This window comes from Bufo bufo, chromosome 3, assembly GCF_905171765.1.
Source record: "Bufo bufo chromosome 3, aBufBuf1.1, whole genome shotgun sequence".
Classification (NCBI taxonomy): Eukaryota; Metazoa; Chordata; class Amphibia; order Anura; family Bufonidae; genus Bufo; species Bufo bufo.
In genome coordinates, this window is record NC_053391.1 from 75,694,102 (window position 1) to 75,716,061 (window position 21,960).

General features: G+C 40.6%; 1 protein-coding gene across 1 annotated transcript in view; it reads left to right on the forward strand.

The window, feature by feature from the left end:
• Positions 1-21,960, forward strand: part of CADM2 (cell adhesion molecule 2) — a 425,691-nt gene that overhangs the window by 218,239 nt on the left and 185,492 nt on the right. The window contains exon 6 of the mRNA XM_040422100.1: positions 15,943-16,033. Coding sequence (XP_040278034.1) covers positions 15,943-16,033 — 91 coding nt within the window. The remainder of the gene's footprint in view (positions 1-15,942; positions 16,034-21,960) is intronic.

Here is a 21,960-nt window from a genome sequence, read left to right on the forward strand (position 1 = left end):
ACCACTTCTCAAAAGCCAACTTAATGGCCAGCAATTCTCTATTACCCACATCATAATTCCTTTCTGCAGCCAAGAGTTTCTTAGAGAAGAATGCACATGGGCGCCATTTACTACGTTAAGGACTAGGTGCGACAAGGCGACTCCTACCCCTACCTCGGATGCGTCAACTTCCACAATAATTGGCTGTGACACATCTGGTTGCACCAGTATAGGAGCAGAAGCAAAACATTCCTTCACCACAGAAAAAGCTTGTAATGCCGCTTCAGACCAGACTGAGACATCCGAACCTTTTCTAGTCATGTACGTTAAAGGTTTAATCACAGTCGTAGTTCAAAATGAATTTATGGTAGTAGTTGGTGAACCCCAAAAATGATTTTAGATCGATCCCAGTCCAACACAGCACGGACCTTCTCTGGATCCATACGAAAACCTGAAGATGAGAGTAGGTAACCCAGAAATTGCACTTCCTGAACTGCAAATACACACTTCTCCATCTTAGCATACAATTTATTCTCCCTTAGGATCTGTAACACCTGTCTCACAGGATCTTGATCTGGCAGGATTCAAACTCACAACCTTCTATATTACAGCCAAGAATCTTAACCACTACACTATAGAGCTGCATGGCTAGTTACTTAAAAAAAAAAAATGAGACTTCTGCTGTATAGGAATACTACTAGTAAGTATTTCTACACAGCAGAAGTCTCATATTTTTATTTTTTGGCCATGCAGCTCTATAGTGTAGTGGTTAACATTCTGGGCTGTCATGTGGAAGATTGTGAGTTTGAATCCTTTCAGAAATAGAGGCTAAATTTTATTTGATTCACTGCTCTGAAAAAATTCATTATTGAGTTAAACGTCTCCACTGTAACTATTATCACGGAAAAGGTGAGGCGCTAAAACTAATAAACTTCATTAAAGCTATTAAAAACAGGGGATTGTGTCAACACATATACATATATACACAGAATGTTGTTGCCTAATGTGTCGACTCGATTGACATTTGCCAGGTCGGATACAAAGTGCAACAATTAGAATGATTATTACAGGGTAGGAGGTAAATCTGTCCTAGGTTAGTTAGGTCTAAGATACTATCTGGTCAGTGTATCATTACTGATAGATGTTTGCCCGCTAAGGAGTCTGACCCTTGTAATGTAGTATCATAAGTGGTGATTATTTATCACAGCTTAAATTATCTTAGACCTCTAAGCCTCCTGCCCTCCACTAACGCTCCCATGTGTTGCATTTAACGCTCAACGCATTTCATCATATTCTAATCATCAGAAGCAATTTTTAAGCAAACAAAAAAGAGCTCGTAGTGGACAAGTAAACACAAACACTGTCACACTGGTGTAGTGTGACAGTATATTGGCACTGTGCGGTCGAAATTGTGGACTTTCAGATTGAATACAGTTTGTCCATTTTTATTGATGGATAGCCTTTGCTGTATATAAGGTATCTAACAGGGTGGGCCATTTATATGGATACACCTAAATAAAATGGGAATGGTTGGTGATATTAACTTCCTGTTTGTGGCCCATTAGTATATGTGAGGGGGGAAACTTTTCAAGATGGGTGGTGACCATGGTGGCCATTTTGAAGTCGGCCATTTTGAATCCAACTTTTGTTTTTTCAATAGGAAGAGGGTCATGTGACACATCAAACTTATTGGGAATTTCACAAGAAAAACAATGGTGTGCTTGGTTTTAACATAACTTTATTCTTTCATGAGTTATTTACAAGTTTCTGACCACTTATAAAATGTGTTCAATGTGCTGCCCATTGTGTTGGATTGTCAATGCAACCCTCTTCTCCCACTCTTCAAACACTGATAGCAACACCGCAGGAGAAATGCTAGCACAGGCTTCCAGTTTCCGTAGTTTCAGGTGCTGCACATCTCGTATCTTCACAGCATAGACAATTGCCTTCAGATTTTTCAATTGCGATTTCCGCAATCAAGAAAATAATGACTGGAGATAACGAATTCTCGAATTCGCGAACATATGGTGAATATTCACCCAAATATTCGCAAAATATCACGAATTTGAATATTGCCCCTGCCGCTTATCACTAATGATGTTCCATATTGATCATAGGTTTAATGTTCCCAATTTCCTTGTTTCACTTATTATTTTTAATCTGTTTCACTTATTATTTTTAATCTGAGTAAAGGTATCCCATCTCTGGGATCATCATTGTGTGTTTTTTTTATTTTTTTTAAATCACACACTGGTCAGAAATCCTATATTTACATGATGCACGGCACAGTTTGTGAGTGACGTTTTTTGACAATTGATAAGATATATATATCTGTATCCTTTGTAGATACGATATTCGTACCTCTGCCTTATAGTATTGTGCTCCTTATTTATTTATTTACTTAATTATGGCCCTTGAGTGGCGGTTAGCAGTGCCGAGACATTATTACTTGTACTGCTAGTTTTGCTGTCCCCTGTCCCTGTTTGCTGGCCACACTGTTACCTGCCTATTTGTGCCAATGACGATGTATTCATAGTTGGTGGATGAGGGACTTACTGTGCACTTTCTCTGAGACACGGAGGGTGTTTGGTTCCCTCCTCCAAGTGTCTCATTGGCTGCGCATCCTCCACCCGCCCGATGGGTTTGTTTTACTTCCCTTAAATTCTGGCACGCTCACGGCCGCCACAGTGCCGGTATGTTGTCACTCTACACCAGTGTGACAGTGTTTACTAGTCCATTACGAGCTCCTTTCTGGCTAAGAGCGGTGTACTCTGATTGGATGACCTCACAGCCAAGAAGAAGAAAACCGCCCCCAGCGAAACTGGGAGTCTCCATCTGGTATAACTGAGTCGGCTCATTATAATATAAGGTGCCAAAATCAACGGGGCCAACAGCGGACGAACGCGGGGGTTTTTGGAAAAAAAATGTGCTATGGCATCAGTGGGGGCCGCCCTATAAGGAAAGACCACAATTAGACTAGGGCTAAACTGATGAAAGGTTCTCTTTAAATACACTGTCTTGAGCATCTCGCTTGAGCACACGCGATATTCGGCCGAACACCGCAATGTGCCAAGCATATCGATGCTCTAGCCAAACTGTTGTTCAGCCCAGCATTCTTGCCCAACACTAGTCTCCATAGCTGGAGAATAAATTAGTATGTCATCCAGATACACAACACCAAACCTCCCCACCAGATGATGAAAGATATCAACAACAAAATGCTGGAAAACCGCATGAGCATTAGTTAACCCAAACGGCATGACCGGACTGTCAAGATGACCCTCTGGGGTATTAAACGCTGTCATCCCCTTCCTTGATCCTGACCATATTATATGCTCCCCTTTGGTCCAATTTGGAGAACACTTTGATGCCAACAATCTGGTTAAACAAGTCAGAAATCAAAGGAAAGGGGTACAGCACATGGACCATAATCCGATTGAGCTCACGGAAGTCCAAACATGGCTAATAGTTCTGTCTGTCTTCTTTACAAAGAAAAACCCTGCTGCCACTGGGGACTTGGAAGGTCTAATATGTCCTTTAGCCAAACTCTCGGCAATATACTCCCGCATTGCAGCTCTTTCGGGTTCAGAAAGGTTATATAACCTAGATTTGCGCAACTTCGCTCCGGGAATAGGATTGATAGGACAATTGTATTTCCGGTGTGGGGGTAAACCCTGGCAACCTACTCTCCGAAAATACATCAGAAAAATCAGAAATGAAAGAGAGAGCAGTTTTAGTGGTCAAGACAGAAAGATATGTATTTAGACAGTTGTCCATGCAATAATCACTCCAATCAAGAATCTGTCTCGCTTGCCAGTCAATGGTAGGATTATGTTTGCTCAACCATGCTAAACCCAGAACCAACGGAGCAGGCAGACCCTCCACCAATAAACACAAAATGGATTCCTGATGAAAATCACCCACTCTTAGGCCCCTTTCACACGGGCGAGTATTCCGCAGGGATGCGATGCGTGAGTTGAACGCATTGCACCCGCACTGATTACCGACCCATTCATTTCTATGGGGCTGTTCACATGAGCGGTGATTTTCACGCATCACTTGTGCGTTGCGTGAAAATTGCAGCATGCTCTATATTCTGCGTTTTTCACGCAACGCAGGCCCCATAGAAGTGAATGGGGTTGAGTGAAAATCGCAAGCATCCACAAGCAAGTGCGAATGCGGTGCGATTTTCACGTACGGTTGCTAGGAGACGATCGGGATGGAGACCCGATCATTATTATTTTCCCTTATAACATGGTTATAAGGGAAAATAATAGCATTCTGAATACAGAATGCATAGTACAATAGCGCTGGAGGGGTTAAAAAAAAAAGGAAAAAATTATTTAACTCACCTTAACCCACTTGCTCACGCTGCCGACATCTCGTCTATCTCCTTCTTTGCTGAACAGGACCTGTGGTGACGTCACTCCGGTCATCACATGATCCATCACATGATCTTTTACCATGGTGATGGATCATGTGATGGATCATGTGATGACCGGAGTGACGTCATCACAGGTCCTGTTCCTGCAATGAATGCTCACCACAGGTCCTGTTCAGCAAAGAAGACAGAAGGAGATGCCGGGCTGCTCGATCAAGTGGATTAAGGTGAGTTAAATTTTTTTTTTTTTTTTAACCCCTCCAGCGCTATTTTACTATGCATTCTGTATTCAGAATGCTATTATTTTCCCTTATAACCATGTTATAAGGGAAAATAATACAATCTACACAACCCCGATCCCAAGCCCGAACTTCTGTGAAGTTGCACAATTTTTTGCACTCGCGCGAAAAAATCGCGCGTGTTCCCGCAACGCACCCGCACATTTTGCCACAAGGAGCCTTAACCCCTTAAGGACTCAGCCCTATTTCACCTTAAGGACTTGGCCATTTTTTGCAAATCTGACCAGTGTCACTTTAAGTGCTGATAACTTTAAAACGCTTTGACTTACCCAGGCCGTTCTGAGATTTTTTTTTCGTCACATATTGTTCTTCATGACACTGCTAAAATTGGGTCAAAAAAGTAAATTTTTTTGCATAAAAAAATACCATATTTACAAAAAAATTTGAAAAATTAGCAAATTTCTAAGTTTCAGTTTCTCTACTTCTGTAATACATAGTAATACCCCAAAAAATTGTGATGACTTTACATTCCCCATATGTCTACTTCATGTTTGTAGCATTTTGGGAATGATATTTTATTTTTTGGGGATGTTACAAGGCTTAAAAGTTTAGAAGCAAATCTTGAAATTTTTCTGAAATTTACAAAAACCCAATTTTTAGGGACCACTACAGGTCTGAAGTCACTTTGCGAGGCTTACATAATAGAAACCGCCAAAAATGACCCCATTCTATAAACTACACCCATCAAGGTATTCAAAACTGATTTTTACAAACTTTATTAACCCTTTAGGTGTTGCAAAAGAGTTATTGGCAAATGGGGATGAAATTTGAGAATTTCATTTTTTTGCCAAATTTTCCATTTTAACCCATTTTTTCCACTAACAAAGCAAGGGTTAACAGCCAAACAAGACTGTATCTTTATTGCCCTGACTCTGCCGTTTACAGAAACACCCCATATGTGGCCATAAACTACTGTACGGGCACACAGTAGGGCGTAGAGGGAAAGGTATGCCGTATGGATTTTGGAAGCCAGATTTTGCTGGACTGGTTTTTTGACACCATGTCCAATTTGAAGCCCCCCTGATGCACCCCTAGAGTAGAAACTCCATAAAAGTGACCCCATCTAAGAAACTACACCCCTCAAGGTATTCAAAACTGATTTTACAAACTTTGTTAACCCTTTAGGTGTTGCACAAGATTTAATGGAAAATAGAGATACAATTTCAGAATTTCACTTTTTTGCCAGATTTTCCATTTTAACCCATTTTTTTTTACTAACAAAGCAAGGGTTAACAGCCAAACAAGACTGTATCTTTATTGCCCTGACTCTGCCGTTTACAGAAACACCCCATATGTGGCCGTAAACTACTGTACGGGCACACAGTAGGGCGCAGAAGGAAAGGAATGCCATACGGTTTTTGGAAGGCAGATTTTGCTGGACTGTTTTTTTTGACACCATGTCCCATTTGAAGCCCGCCTGATGCACCCCTAGAGTAGAAACTCCAAAAAAGTGACCCCATTTTAGAAACTATGGGATAGGGTGGCAGTTTTGTTGGTACTAGTTTAGGGTAAATATGATTTTTGGTTGCTCTATATTACACTTTTTTGTGTGGCAAGGTAACAAGAAATAGATTTTTTGGCAGGTTTTTTTTTTGTTATTCACAACATTCATCTGACAGGTTAGATCATGTGGTAATTTTATAGAGCAGGCTGTCACGGACGCGGCGATACCTAATATGTATACAATTTTTTTTATTTATGTAAGTTTTACACAATGATTTCATTTTTAAACCCCAAAATTTTTTTTGTGTCTCCATAGTCTAAGAGCCATAGTTTTTTCAGTTTTTGGGCGATTATCTTAAGTAGGGTCTCATTTTTTGCGGGATGAGATTACGGTTTGATTGACACTATTTTGGGGTGCATATGACTTTTTGATCGCTTGCTATTACACTTTTTGTGACGTAAGATGACAAAAAATGGCTTTTCTTACACCGTTTTTATTTTTTTACGGTGGTCACCTGAGGGGTTAGGTCATGTGATATTTTTATAGAGCCGGTCGATACAGACGCGGCGATACCTAATATGTATACTTTTTTTTATTTATTTAAGTTTTACACAATGATTTCATTTTTGAAACAAAAAAAAGCATGTTTTAGTGTTTCTATAGTCTAAGAGCCATAGTTTTTTCAGTTTTTGGGCAATTATCTTGGGTAGGGTATGATTTTTGCGGGATGAGATGACGGTTTGATTGGTACTATTTTGGCGTACATGCGACTTTTTTGATCACTTTTATTACCTTTTTTGGGAAGTAAGGTGGGCAAAATTTCAATTTCCTAATAGTTTTTATTTTTTTATTTTTATGGCGTACACCATGCGGGGAAATTAACCTGACCGTTTTATAGATCAGGCCGTTACGGACGCGGCGATACTAAACATGTGTAGGGAATTTTATTTATTTCATTTTTAATCAGTGATAAATGTGTTTTTTGATTTTTACTTTTTTTCACTTTTTTTTTACATTTTTTTTCACCCAGACCCACTTGATTCTTGAAGATCCAGTGGGTCTGATGTCTGTATAATACAGTACAGTACACTATATAGTGTTTTGTAGTGTATTTTACTTACACTTTGTCTGAACAGATCTATGCCTTTAGCACAGATCTGTTCAGCACCATGGACAGCAGGATGCACAGCAGCCCCCCAATGGGAGAGGGAGGGAGCTCCCCCTTACTGTTAACTTTTTCCATACAGCGGTCCGTATGGACCGCGGTATGGAAAGGGTTAAACAGCTGACATCTGCACAGATGTCAGCCGTTTATACCAGGGTGTCAGCAATGTGCTGACACCCTGGTATATCCACTGAACACCAACGAATTTTCAAGAGGAGGCGGGGGAATCGCCTGACGCACCGCCCGCACCGCCCGCCGCCCGCACCGCCCCATCGCTCACAACTCCCCCCCCTGCACCACCCGCCGGCAAAAAATCATGCAGGGGTGCAGGGGGGGGGTGCAAAATCTTTATTTTAGGGACACTAAAGTTTCTGACCACGGGGATCAGAAACTGCAGAAAGCGCAGCAAACTGCAGGTCTGGATTGACCTGCGGTTTGCGGCGATCACTGATACGGGGGGGTCACATGACCCCCCCTGGCGTTGTGACAGGATGCCGGCTGAATGATTTCAGCCGGCATCCCATTCCGATTAACCCCCGGGGCGCCAGAATTGCGATTTAAAGTTAGGACGTACTGGTACGCCCTGAGTCCTTAAGGGGTTAAAGGGTTTCTACCACCACATTTTGACCTGATTATCTGTCAGACACTAGCGATCTGCTAGTGTCTGCTGTACCTAACCATGCTATTGTAATTCCTTTCTTTGCAGCGGTTACCCTAAAAAACGTAGTTTTATTGGTATGCAAATGAGCCTCTAGGTGCTATGGGGGCGTCTTTTCAGCACCTAGAGGCTTCGTCCACTCACCATTTCTGCCGCCCAGCGCGCTCCAGCATGCCCCTCTACTCTAGATTGACAGCCTACTTCTCTCCATCTCGGCCGAATTCTCGCGCCTGCGCCGTGTGCTTCTGTATTCGGCGCAGGTGCAGTGACTGTCTCCCTGCGCCGGCATCTTCACTGTGCCTGCGCCGATTACGGCACAGGGAGCAGTCCAACAGTCACTGCGCCTGCGCCGAATACAGAAGCACACGGCGCAGGCGCGAGTAGGCTGTCAATCTAAAGCAGAGGGGCGGGCTGGAGCGCGCTGGGCGGCAGAAATGGTGAGTGGACGGAGCCTCTAGGTGCTGAAAAGACGCCCCCATAGCACCTAGAGGCTCATTTGCATACCAATAAAACTACATTTTTTAGGGTAACCGCTGCAGAGAAAGGAATTACAATAGCATGTTTAGGTACAGCAGACACTAGCAGATCACTAGTGTCTGACAGCTAATTAGGTCAAAATGTGGTGGTAGAAACCCTTTAAACGGATGTCCTGCACCATCTGTGACAAACATTTCTAAGTAAGTGGTGCGGAGTCTATTGCAAACACTGAAATATTTTTCTCTAATGCACTTGTTGTCAACCGATGCAAACAGACAAATTGACGATCAACTAGGTTAACCCCTGCCCCACTGTCAATAAACACCTCAATCAACTCATTAATTGGTGTATGAGGAGTTTCACTGCTCCCTTAATGTGAATTGAGCAGTTTATACTACTTTCTTAATGTTGATTATTTATTGTTTGATTTATGTGACATATCATGGATGTAAATATGTATGTGAGTTCTATTACCTGTTGGTTAGGTGGCTGCTGTTACTAGGCAGCCGTGACGCTGCGGCCAGCAGCTGGATCATGTGACTGCTGAGTATGCGTCATCCCGACTTCCGGTTTTGACATCACATCCGGTCCGAGATCCGCAAGGAGATCGGGTGCTGCTCATGTCAGGGGCGTGGATTGGATGCTGGGCTGGGACATTGTCCAGCTGCGTGCGCATGTGTAAGGCGTCATGACGCATGACGGCCGCCTTGTATCTGATATGTACACATGGTAGCGCTTTTCAGGTGCAGGATCTGGGGGAGGTGATTGTTTTATCCTTGATTGGCTGTTAGTAGATAGACTGGGTATATAGGGTGGGTCTTGTGGCAGTTCCATTGTGCCCTTTGGAAAAGCTAGTGAGCAAAATGGACGTCGGGCCGTCCCTCCAGCTAGGTTGGTCATTTGCTATTCATTCATGCTTGTTGTTGCTTCTTATGTGTCAGTACCAGCTGTTGTGGTACCTCATACAGTTTTTATTCTTTTCGGTCTCCTGTTTTTGTGCAGGTTCAAGTTGCATATGCCTTGCCATATCTATTAATGAGACTTACATCCAGCATAGTGATTGTTTTTTGGTGTATCATATAGGCAGCAATAATTATATGCAAGTATTATTCATTGACACATGTACCGGCAGTTTTTTTTTTTTTTCCACATTCCTCTGCATTTCCCTACTGGGTTTTATTCATTTTGTATGTTTGCATATTTGTTCAATAAAGATTTACATGGTTATATCCGCGGGTTTGTTTTTGCTTTTGTAGGAGGTTTACTACTGGCACTAGCAGCCTTTGATCCCTGGATCTGCATGCGGAGGTCAGATACCTATATAGACAGACCCTGCAATTGTCTAGCCAGTGCAGCGATTGGATCCATAGCCTCGCGGACACAAACAAAAAATGACGGTTTGTGGCGGTTGATAATTTCACGCGGTGGTGTGGGTGGTAAACTCCACACCGAACACAGGAGGGAAGGGAAAAGGTACTAGGCCTGGAAAGTAGTGAAAGGGGAAAGGTCACCACCTAGTGAATCCCTAAACCGAGCACTGACTACTATCAGTATGAACAGACCTCGATGGTAGGAATGTTCATATGGAGGAACCTAGAGCTCTATCTGACCCTATAGGGCCCTGGAAATAGTGTCAGGACAAAAGATGACCTGTTCCTTCCTGGCTGAAGGAACAGGAGACTCCCTCAGGCCTAATAGCAAAAGAACGGGGAATACAACAAACTAGAGATAGGAAAAAGACACAACTCCAAAGTACACGGACGATCAGGAACTCAGTGAAGAACCAAACACCATCACTTCCACAACCAGAAAGAAGCTATAAACCACATAGCATTATGGGTGAGACCAGACTAAATACAGGAGTTGAATGACCAATTAAGCTACACCTGAGACAAGAGGTGTGGTCATCACCAGAAACAACACAGAAACAAGTGAAACCAAAGAGGCTGTCAGATTACATCACGTGCAGCCAGTCTCTTAGATCTTCTCACCCCTGTCACGGGAGAGACGTGACAACAACATTTCAGTAATAACTGGTTTATTCTGCTGCTCTGTGTCTGTATTTTAAATGAAGTAGAAGACTTCCTGACAGTTTAAATTAAGATCTGGAAATTGAATTCATAATATAACCAGAGCTTATTTTGTGCCAACTTGACTATTTTTGTATTCTTATTACCCTCCCCCTGGACACTGCATAACAACACACTAAAGATTAGCAAATCTATTCTAAATCAATCAGATTCATTTCATTAAAAAATCATCTGCCAAACAAATTTGAAGTTTTGGAGATTTGTTTTGGATGAATTGCACAAAAATGGTATCATTGTCATTTTACTGTAGAATTGGTCAAATAAAATGACAGAAAGGATGAAGATGGAGGATCACATGTCACTGGGAGGCTGACATACGGCCTGATCAAACAATTTGGGGCGGGATTTTGCTGAGAACGTCCTAGAACGTCTGTCTGTATTAAAATTGCAATCTGAGAATACTGTATGTGTCTTGGCTGTGTCTGACAAAAAGCTATTATAGAAATAATGGTAAAATTACTATAGCGTTTCCAGTCACTGCGAAACAAAAAAATTAAATACACAGAAATGTATCAGTACTAGAGATGAGTTAAGTTGCTGAAAATTTGATTCAGCTGCTTTGCCGAATTTTACAAAAAAATTTGCTTTGTGACTAATTACTATGTCGCAAAGCACATTTCTTTGTAAGTATCAGACGCAATGATAGGGAAACGGAGATTGCTCTGTCCCCCGTCATTGAACCCCTCAGAAGACATTAATATTAAGGGGTCAAAAATAATAAAAAATGTTAATCATACTTACCTTATCCATTTGATCGTGAAAAGGCAGCAGCGACCATCTAGCTTGAAGATTTAGCACATAAATCTGTTTGCATTAATGAATTGTTTATTAAAAATATATACAGTACAGACCAAAAGTTTGGACACACCTTCTCATTCAAAGAGTTTTCTTTATTTTCATGACTATGAAAATTGTCGATTCAAACTGAAGGCATCAAAACTAGGAATTAACACATGTGGAATTATATACATAACAAACAAGTGCGAAACAACTGAAAATATGTCATATTCTAGGTTCTTCAAAGTAGCCACCTTTTGCTTTGATTACTGCTTTGCACACTCTTGGCATTCTCTTGATGAGCTTTAAGAGGTAGTCCCCTGAAATGGTTTTCACTTCACAGGTGTGCCCTGTCAGGTTTAATAAGTGGGATTTCTTGCCTTATAAATGGGGTTGGGACCATCAGTTGCGTTGAGGAGAAGTCAGGTGGATACACAGCTGAAAGTCCTACTGAATAGAATGTTAGAATTTGTATTATGGCAAGAAAAAAGGAGCTAAGTAAAGAAAAATGAGTGGCCATCATTACTTTAAGAAATGAAGGTCAGTCAGTCAGATGAAAAATTGGGAAAACTTTGAAAGTAAGGGCTATTTGACCATGAAGGAGAGTGATGGGGTGCTGCGCCAGATGACCTGGCCTCCACAGTCACCGGACCTGAACCCAATCGAGATGGTTTGGGGTGAGCTGGACCGCAGAGTGAAGGCAAAAGGGCCAACAAGTGCTAAGCATCTCTGGGAACTCCTTCAAGACTGTTGGAAGACCATTTCAGGGGACTACCTCTTGAAGCTCATCAAGAGAATTCCAAGAGTGTGCAAAGCAGTAATTAAAGCAAAAGGTGGCTACTTTGAAGAACCTAGAATATGACATATTTTCAGTTGTTTGACACTTGTTTGTTATGTATATAATTCCACATGTGTTAATTCATAGTTTTGATGCCTTCATAGTCATGAAAATAAAGAAAACTCTTTGAATGAGAAGGTGTGTCCAAACTTTTGGTCTGTACTGTATATTACAGATATCTACCTGTCTGAGACATAAAAGTTGTATAAATAACAAAAAATATGATTAAATGAATAAACAAATAGATAAACAAATAGATAAACCCCTATAAATCTTATGGTCCTTGTCCCACCTAATCTAAATAAAAACTTAAATTACATTAAAACATTTGCTGCAGAGACAGTATTTTGTTGTGCAAGCGCTGTCCGTGCAGCATATGCTTTAATCTAATTTCTTTTTTTATCTATGTGTTTATTTATTTATTCATATGTATTATTTACACAACTTTTACGTCTCAGACAGGTGTATATCTGTTTTAGATTTTAATAAATATTGAATTAACGCAGTAAGGTTCATGTGGTATGTTGGAGTGCTGATACATTTCTGTATATTATAGATACAAGGAACAATCTAGATATATTAGGAACACTATAGGGACATATAATTGAGAAGATTTCTGGGGTATTGTCAGGGAAAGCATAGCATAGAGTTCATATAGTTTGATGGCAATATCTAAAAGCTGATCAATTGCCCCCTTTATTTCTAAAAATCTCTTTTTACCATTTGTATTCGGGCACTTTCAGATTACTGAAGTGCATCAATGTACCCGTGTTAATGAATGTGTTATATTACTTCAGGCCACCCTTCAGTTATAACAAAAACATTTTACTTTCAAAACTTTATTGCTATACCCATGTCAGTTAACACATTTTACTACAAAAAAACATATTACTATACCTGTGTTAGTGAATGTGTTATATACCGTAATTTCAAGATATCATTCACTTATAGCTAAAGCATTTTACTGCAAAAGCTGCATTACTATGTGTTATTGAACTGAATTTTGTTGCAAAAAGTACATTACTTTGGCTCATGTTAGTGAATGCATTTTACTGCAAAAACTGCATTACTATACCCATTTTTAGTAAACCTATTGTATTACTTCAAGATACCCTTTAGTTAAACCAAAAGCATTTTACTGCAAGACTGCTGTCACGGCTGTTTGTGAGCAACAAGAGCATGCACAGAAAATAGAGCTACTGACCGAACCCAAACTAGGGAGGATAAAGGGTGACCCCTGTCAGACCCTCAAAGCTCTCCCTATGCTGCTAAGCCCATGCCCGGATCCAAATGGTGGAACGAGGCATGCCCGCGTACCTAAGACTGATGACCACTGTAACCCCTACAATAGTGGAAGGGGCGCGGCCACCGGTGTCCTGCTCAGTATATGGAGGGAACCGTGGTCGCCTCGGATCCAATCAGAAAACACACAGATACACTACAATGTCTGCACACTTAGCTGAAGGAGCTGCAGCCGCAGTGAAGACGGATCCAAAGACAGGCTGGCAATATCCGGAGTACTTGCTGCAGCAGAACACAGGTCCAGTGAAAGGATAGCATACAAGGGAAGATACTCAAGCAAGAGCTACAACTCAAATGAGAAATATAATCCACAGCCTACAAAAGGAGGAGGGATGATTTAAAGGCAGGGAAATCAAACGCAGAAGGAACAGCTGGGAGGAAGGAAACAGAAAGTAAAGAGCTCATCACAGGGGCGGAGAAACAGAGCAGTGAGAACTCCTCCAAGCTCTAGTAGTGACATCATCACAGGGGTGGAGAAACAGAGCCGTGAGAACGTCTCAAAGCTCTGGTAGTGACAACTGCATTATTACCATTGTAAATTGTAAATTCCAGTGTGCAGTGTGTTTGTAAAATGGGAGGGAAATTTTATTGCACCTCTGTCTTTAAATTACAAAAAAATTTGACATTTTGCTAGTACCATTTAACATTCTTTATACTAAACCTGTGACTTTTCATTTATTTTTCTCATAATAGAGTCAGAATGTGGGTAATGGTACAAACAGCAGCATCATCAATAATCTGGACAGTAATATTAGTAATAGATCACAGTTCTCCCTGGTTTCTGATGGGCACCACATTTTTATTGAGGACAAAGAAGATTAGAATGTGCATTGAATGGCTTATTCCTCCTCTGCATCAAAGCAGGATGGTGCTGAGGCCACCTTTAAGTCTGACACTCTGCCCTGGATCCAGGAATCCCAGTATTCCTCTTGCTCCTCCTTCTTATGGCCACAGAATGGTCTTTCAGTTGCATTATCTCTGTATTCACTGCCCCCTCCTAGAGGAACACTTTCTTTTTTCCAGAGGGGGGGGGGGCAGCAAAGCCCCACACACTATTAAACATTCTCAAGATAGTCTCCCTGTTGATGACTTGGGTGAGAACAGTCAGATTTTAGACTGTGTTACCTATAATATGTTCATTTTCACAGAGGTAGAATGTGTAGCTGTTTTCAGAATTGTGAAGGGAAATCAGGGTTGACTTGACCTGTGTCCTCTTTTGAACTTTTCTCTATAGGCACTGCAATGCTTACAAAGAGAAGTACCTGCTTTTCCCTCCTTGATTAGATTACTGATCCTGTGGAAATGCTATTTATTCACTCTACAGTACTGATGTGCCATATGTAGAGGAGTGACATACAATACATCTTTGTTCAATGTCTTACACTTGAAATAAGAACTTTGTAGGTGAATAACATAAAAGTAACTGATCAAACTAAAGAACCTGATCCAAAGTGGAAGGGTGGACATTTGGTCACTCAGTTCTCAGTATCAGTACTGGATATTATAATAATCACATTACTAGTGGTCACCCATGATCCAGTAAATTGACTCTGGGTTTCTGAGGCATCGAGAATAAATGAAGAAACAAAAAAATGGTCCAATTTGGCAGTGCTCTCCCCAGACAAGGACTTCAGGACTTAGGTAAGTATGTATAACATGTTTCTTTATTCTAGCAACATATGTCAAAGGTGAATCACCCCCTTCATCAGTCTTACTGAGGTGTACCTTTTATTGCCAAGTAGAAATGAGCTAATCTATTCATTAAATTAGAAATTCATCCTAGAAACTTTAAAAAAAATATCTGATTTATAAAATTTGTCTTGGGATTTAATTTGTGAGCAGCAGAGGGAGCGGGGAAGAGGGAGAGAGAGAACTTTCTAGGCTTTTAAACTACTTTCAATTTGTGTAGAATCAATTCGCACCCAAATCAAATTTCTTTCTTCCTAAAACAAATTTTAGGAAAAATCGTTTTTTTTTTTAAAGGTCTCTGGTGGTATCTGCCATTCACTCTGGCTGAGAGTGACTTAGCTGTAAAAATGTAACCTACAGTAAATGTATTTCTTTCTAATGATATCCCTGGCTTAGGTTCTTTATCTTCCTGTTTTCCCCTTACAAGTTCTTTAAAACTCACCAACTGTTTTACAATTGTTTCAGACTATTGTGTTGGTCTATGAAATTTTCATTTTGTATTTGTTTTTGTGCTTAGGGGATCACATTTTTAAATAGTGCTGTAAGAAAAATACAGGATATAAGATAAAAGAGTCCTGGTGGAAAATTTCTCAAACTTGGATATGTTGCATAATATAGTGCAACCCATAATACACCCATTAACTGACCTATGCCACATGGCTGTCACAAATTTAGATCAAAAATGGCACCAGAAAATATTATATTTGGTGCAAATTATTAAGCCACAGAGTACTGATATTTGTCTTCTTATCACCTGGTGTCTTATTAAGAAAATAATGTATAACAACTGATACAACATTAGTTATATGTTTTCAATTTTCAATGTACTTTTCTCATTTGCAGATACTCCCACTGTAAAGATTCTGCCCTCTACTCCTCTTCCTCAAGAAGGACAACAACTAATTTTAACATGTGAATCTAAAGGAAAACCTCTGTAAGTCTTGTTTTATTTTAGCAAAGTCCAATAAAAACTGTATTAAAATTGTATTAAATGCGCCAAAAAGTTAGTACGGCTTTATGCAAGTATTCAAAAAGGATCTGCCTTTTCTTCCAAAATATCCACACTTTTGTCCATGGTCTGTGCCTTGTATTGCTGCTCGAAGTCAGTCAAGGGAAATGCGGTTGACCTGCAATACCATACCTAACACAACTCAGCGACACATTAGTAAATGTGAGGTTTCCAGGCAGCTAGAAACCACTCTCCTCTGATTAGTTCAGGAAAAATCAAAACTCTAGTTAAAGCAAATACAAATACTTTCAAGCATTGCTACAACTTTTCATGTGTGTCGTTTATAGGTAAGTAATAACATGACTTCTAATCATTAAATTACTTCTATTTTCTAGCAGTTTACCACACAACAGGCTCCATTGATGATTCTGAGTCTTTTATTAGTTTGTCAGGGTTGGACTGGCCCAGTAGAGAACCAGAGGATCCACTGGTTGGCCAGGCTCTGATGCATAATGGGTACCAAAGATTCTGAAATAAACTTATTTGGCTGCTTTTAAGGCAAATAACTTGCCAATAAGGTCTATTTCTATCACTCAAAAGCTATTAAACTTTATTGATAATTTAGGGATTGGACCTCGGAAATAATTTCCTCTGGTGGGCCCAAGAAACCCTAGTCCAACACTAAAGCTAGTGGATGGGGATGTCTTCTATAGAGTACACATAGAATGTAGAGGAGATTCTATTATTTTGTCAGTATCTCTTATGTACAAAGAAGCACAAGCAGCATGGAAGACATTATAGATGAGTACTGTCACGTACCGGGGGCCAGACCAGCCCCCCGCATCACGTGACAAGGGTTGCCCAAGCCCTTCAGGATGATTTATCTCACAGCCTCACACGCTGTCATGCCCTGCGGCGGGCCGTAATTCGAGCATAAATCGCCACCTGAAGCCTGCAAGCTGACCCATGCAATAACACAAAACTTTTGCCGCCACCACCTGCCCATTATAAGGTTGACAGGACACCCCTGAGTCTTCCACCCACAAGCAGACACACACACGATAGTAAGCCTCACGGAACAACAGCATACAGCCTCAGACTGCACACACACACTTCATGGAGCTAACAGGTTCTTAAGGTTACAAGACAAACCATCAAACCTTTAGGATTAATGTATGAAAAATGGACAGCACTTGGTTACAAAAAATGATTAACAAGAGACATACATAAATGGCAAACAATTGTAAAATAAAAAGGAGAAAACATAGAAAGTTCTGATACTTAGCAGTTGCGTGGTAAAAGATCTTTCCTCCCAGGAGATCTGGGCAGAGTAATGGTGCACAAACCAATTCAATTGGATCTCCCACTTTGTGACACCAAATATCCCAGGGATTACATTTTTATGTCTTTCCTCAAGGTGCAGGCCTGAGGGGGATTCTCCCTCACACCTCTGACTCAGCCCCTCTGGGCTGAGCTTCATTACACATACAGCCTGCCCCTTGGCCATCTAGGGAACAGGTGTGAAAATATCCTAAATATATTTTCCCAGTTGCCCTGGTGAAAATACAGGCCCCAGCCCTTCTTCATAATTCATATCTCACCGTTCCAAGTCCTAGCATATCAAACGATACACGTACAGGACACTAGGAAGGTGAGATCCTTCTTTTAGGAAGATGAAGGTGAATTGACACTCCATGTCTGGTGTCCATGAGATGCCCCCATTATACCAGAGGTGATGAGCTAGATTTTGGAGACATCCGCCACCTCCTTAACAAGTTATGAAGGACTACAAATTATTGTTCATTCTTTGGTTAGGAACCCCCCTGCTGACAAAAGGGGCCAGAGAGTCTGCAGTCCCCTGTCCTGAAGTCTGATCAGCATCCTCATTAGTAGTGATGAGTGGCAGGGGCAATATTCAAATTTGCGATATTTCGCGAATATTCGTCATAAATTCGCGAATTCACCATTATTTTCTTGATTCTAAAAATCGGCAATGTAATATGTGGGTCACTTTTGCTACATTTTTCAAGATGCTAAAAGTTTCCTGAGACTGGAGAAAATGTTTGGCACAGCAGAACATTACAATAACTTTATATGCAGATAGAGTGCTCCAATATTTTTGTGATTGTGCAAATTGCCAATTAATGATGTGCATATTTTGCCGCAATACATGCAACTTCACATTTTGGCAGGTCTGACTACATATTACTGATTGGTGTACTAAGTATTGTTGTGAACTTGTGACATCACAGAACTATGTCTGTAGCATGTATGTATGGACAGCAGAACCTATCAGCTACACTATACACTCACCTAAAGAATTATTACGAACACCTGTTCTATTTCTCATTAATGCAATTATCTAGTCAACCAATCACATGGCAGTTGCTTCAATGCATTTAGGGGTGTGGTCCTGGTCAAGACAATCTCCTGAACTCCAAACTGAATGTCAGAATGGGAAAGAAAGGTGATTTAAGAAATTTTGAGCGTGGCATGGTTGTTGGTGCCAGACGGGCCGGTCTGAGTATTTCACAATCTGCTCAGTTACTGGGATTTTCACGCACAACCATTTCTAGGGTTTACAAAGAATGGTGCGAAAAGGGAAAAACATCCAGTATGCGGCAGTCCTGTGGGCAAAAATGCCTTGTGGATGTTAGAGGTCAGAGGAGAATGGACCGACTGATTCAAGCTGATAGAAGAGCAACGTTGACTGAAATAACCACTCGTTACAACCGAGGTATGCAGCAAAGCATTTGTGAAGCCACAACACGCACAACCTTGAGGCGGATGGGCTACAACAGCAGAAGACCCCACCGGGTACCACTCATCTCCACTACAAATAGGAAAAAGAGGCTACAATTTGCACGAGCTCACCAAAATTGGACTGTTGAAGACTGGAAAAATGTTGCCTGGTCTGATGAGTCTCGATTTCTGTTGAGACATTCAAATGGTAGAGTCCGAATTTGGCGTAAACAGAATGAGAACATGTATCCATCCTCTGATGGCTACTTCCAGCAGGATAATGCACCATGTCACAAAGCTCGAATCATTTCAAATTGGTTTCTTGAACATGACAATGAGTTCACTGTACTAAAATGGCCCCCACAGTCACCAGATCTCAACCCAATAGAGCATCTTTGGGATGTGGTGGAACGGGAGCTTTCTCTTTAGTCTGCTTTGAATCTTTTTGTCATTCATCGTCTCTTTTTGCTCGACCAGCGAGCAGAACTGAAGGTCGTAACCGTAGACAGTGAGCTATCAACATTACATTTTGGGCCACTAAACTGTGAGATATTATGTGAAAAACTTTTCATTACTATTTATTAAGGATATATTTTTTGTTAAAAAGTTTCAGTATACAGTCAAACAGTCTATGAATTATAGAAGAGCAAATTTGCTAAAATTTGTTTTGAGTCCGATTCAAAGAAATTTGATTCGACCTGAATTGAAAGTGCTTTAAATGCCTGGAAAATCTTTCTGTCTCTCTCCCATTCTCCTTATCTTTATCAGAATTCTTTGAAAATTTGGTTTCAATTTTGAGTCACATCACCCATAAAACTAAGTTCCTCCTGCTCTATGAGATGATGGTGGATTCAGCAGATTTTTCATGCTAATTGGTCCTCTTTACATCCCAAACTACTATTGCCATAAAAAATTTGAATATAACTAGTCGATATCTTTTCTACTAATATCTCCTATTTTTTTAACTGTTCTATACAATATTCTAAAAGAAAAAAAAGACAACTTTGCACATCTGGGAAATTAAGCTCTGACAGTCATGTTTCTACTCTGCTCTACAAAATGTGTTTAATTGCCCTTCCTCTAGGATGTTTTTTGAGGCTATTCAGAAAATGTTGACATTTCACTTATTTTGAAATATTAATGCAACTTTTTTTATAATTATGTTCAGCCTCTAAGGCTTAACTTCTGATTAAGAGCAAATTTAAAAGGTTGGTCCCAATTGATATATGTTTTAATGCAGATTTAAAATAATTAGATTTTGACTGAGGAAGCTGAATACAAATCAGCAACAGAATAGACCATATTGCAGTGTGAGGAAGCCTGGGAGCACATGAGTTCAGTACATTCAGCAGCCAATCTGAAGAATAAAAAATTATTCTGACAGTTAAAAAAATAATAATAATTGTCTGTGTTCTGCATCAACATGCATCATTCTTCTACCTTGAAATTGCTATTTATTTTCTTATGACAAACATGTGCCTATGCAATTGTATTGTCATGTTATAATTGTCTAAAATACTGTATGTTTTTTACATAGCAAAAATTGTGGAGCAATAGGCAAAAACACATGTATTGAAGAAAATGAATGTTCTTTAAAGGGGTTATCCCATGAATAATGTGAAAAATTAAAATCCAACATCATATAGTACATGACAAGCTCTTTCTAACAAAGCTAGAACCATCCTGTACCTCACATGGATCCAGAGATCTTCCCATTCATTGCTTTGCTAAATTTATATCAAGCTAAAAGCTCAGGGGAGGGTCTATTCTGCTGCAGCTAAGGGGGCGTGTCTCAGATCTCCCTATCACAGCTCAGGAGGCAGTTGAAAGATGAAACTGAGCATGTGCGGCCATCTCAGTGAGCAGGACAAAGAAATAAGAAATTAAGTGGCACTATACAGATACATTTTATTGAATAACTCAGTAGCTATACATATTTTTGTATCACATGCAAATACAAAAGCATTCAGATCCAGGTGCTGGTTTGAAAACTGTAGAATATTTTTCGTGGGACAACCCCTTTAATAAAAATATAAACTACTGTATTCTCTACTGGCCTGAGGAGTTCAATACAACAGTCATAGGTTTCCATTTCTGCTAACTTCTGGCAAAAAAATAAATAAATCTCCCACGGACTCACTATGCCCCTCAGTGAATACCTTGGAGTGTCTCCTTTCCGAAATGGGGTCATTTCTGGGGTGTGTTTACTGTTCTGGCATTTTGGGCGGGGCTAAATTGTGAGCAACCCTGTAAAGCCTAAATGTACTCGTTGGACTTTCGGCCCCTTTACGCACCTAGGCTGCAAAAAAGTGTCACACATGTGGTATCGCCGTACTCAGAAGAAGTAGGGCAATGTGTTTTGGGGAGTATTTTTACATATACCCATGCTGGGTGAGAGAAATATCTCTGTAAATTGACAACTTTGTATAAATTTTTTTTAAAAGTTGTCATTTACAGAGATATTTCTCACACACAGTATGGGTATATGTAAAACTACACCCCAAAACACATTGCCCTACTTCTTCTGAGTACGGCGATACCACATGTGTGACACTTTTTTGCAGCCTAGGTGCACAAAGGGGCCCAAATTCCAATGAGTACCTTTAGGATTTCACAGGGCATTTTTACGCATTTGGATTCCAAACTACTTCTCACGCTTTAGGGCCCCTAAAATGCCAGGGCAGTATAAATACCCCACAAGTGACCCCATTTTGGAAATAAGACACCCCAAAGTATTCCGTGAGTTTTGGTCTGTGCGACCTTCTTCAGCGGGTTCTGTAGGCAGGGTGAATAGGCATGCGCTGGATGCCTATTCACCCTGCCTACAGAACCCGCTGAAGAAGGTCGCACAGACCAAAACGTTCGGGAATTATCTATCTGATATGGCATAATACTTACTATATGTAAATGAATTGTACTGGATGTACATTAATAACATTCTGTTTATTAAGAATTAAATGCGATAATTTATCTTGCAAAAAACGTTTGGAGTGCCGTGGATTAACTTATACTGTCTAAACCAGTGGTCCCCAACCTTTTTTGCACCAAGGACCGGTTTCATGCAAGACAATTTTCCCAGGGAGCGGGTGGGGCGGGAAGGGGGTGGGGGTTCTGGGGCGGGGCTTAGGGGGTGGGCGGGGCTGACTGATTCACACGCATAACAAAACACA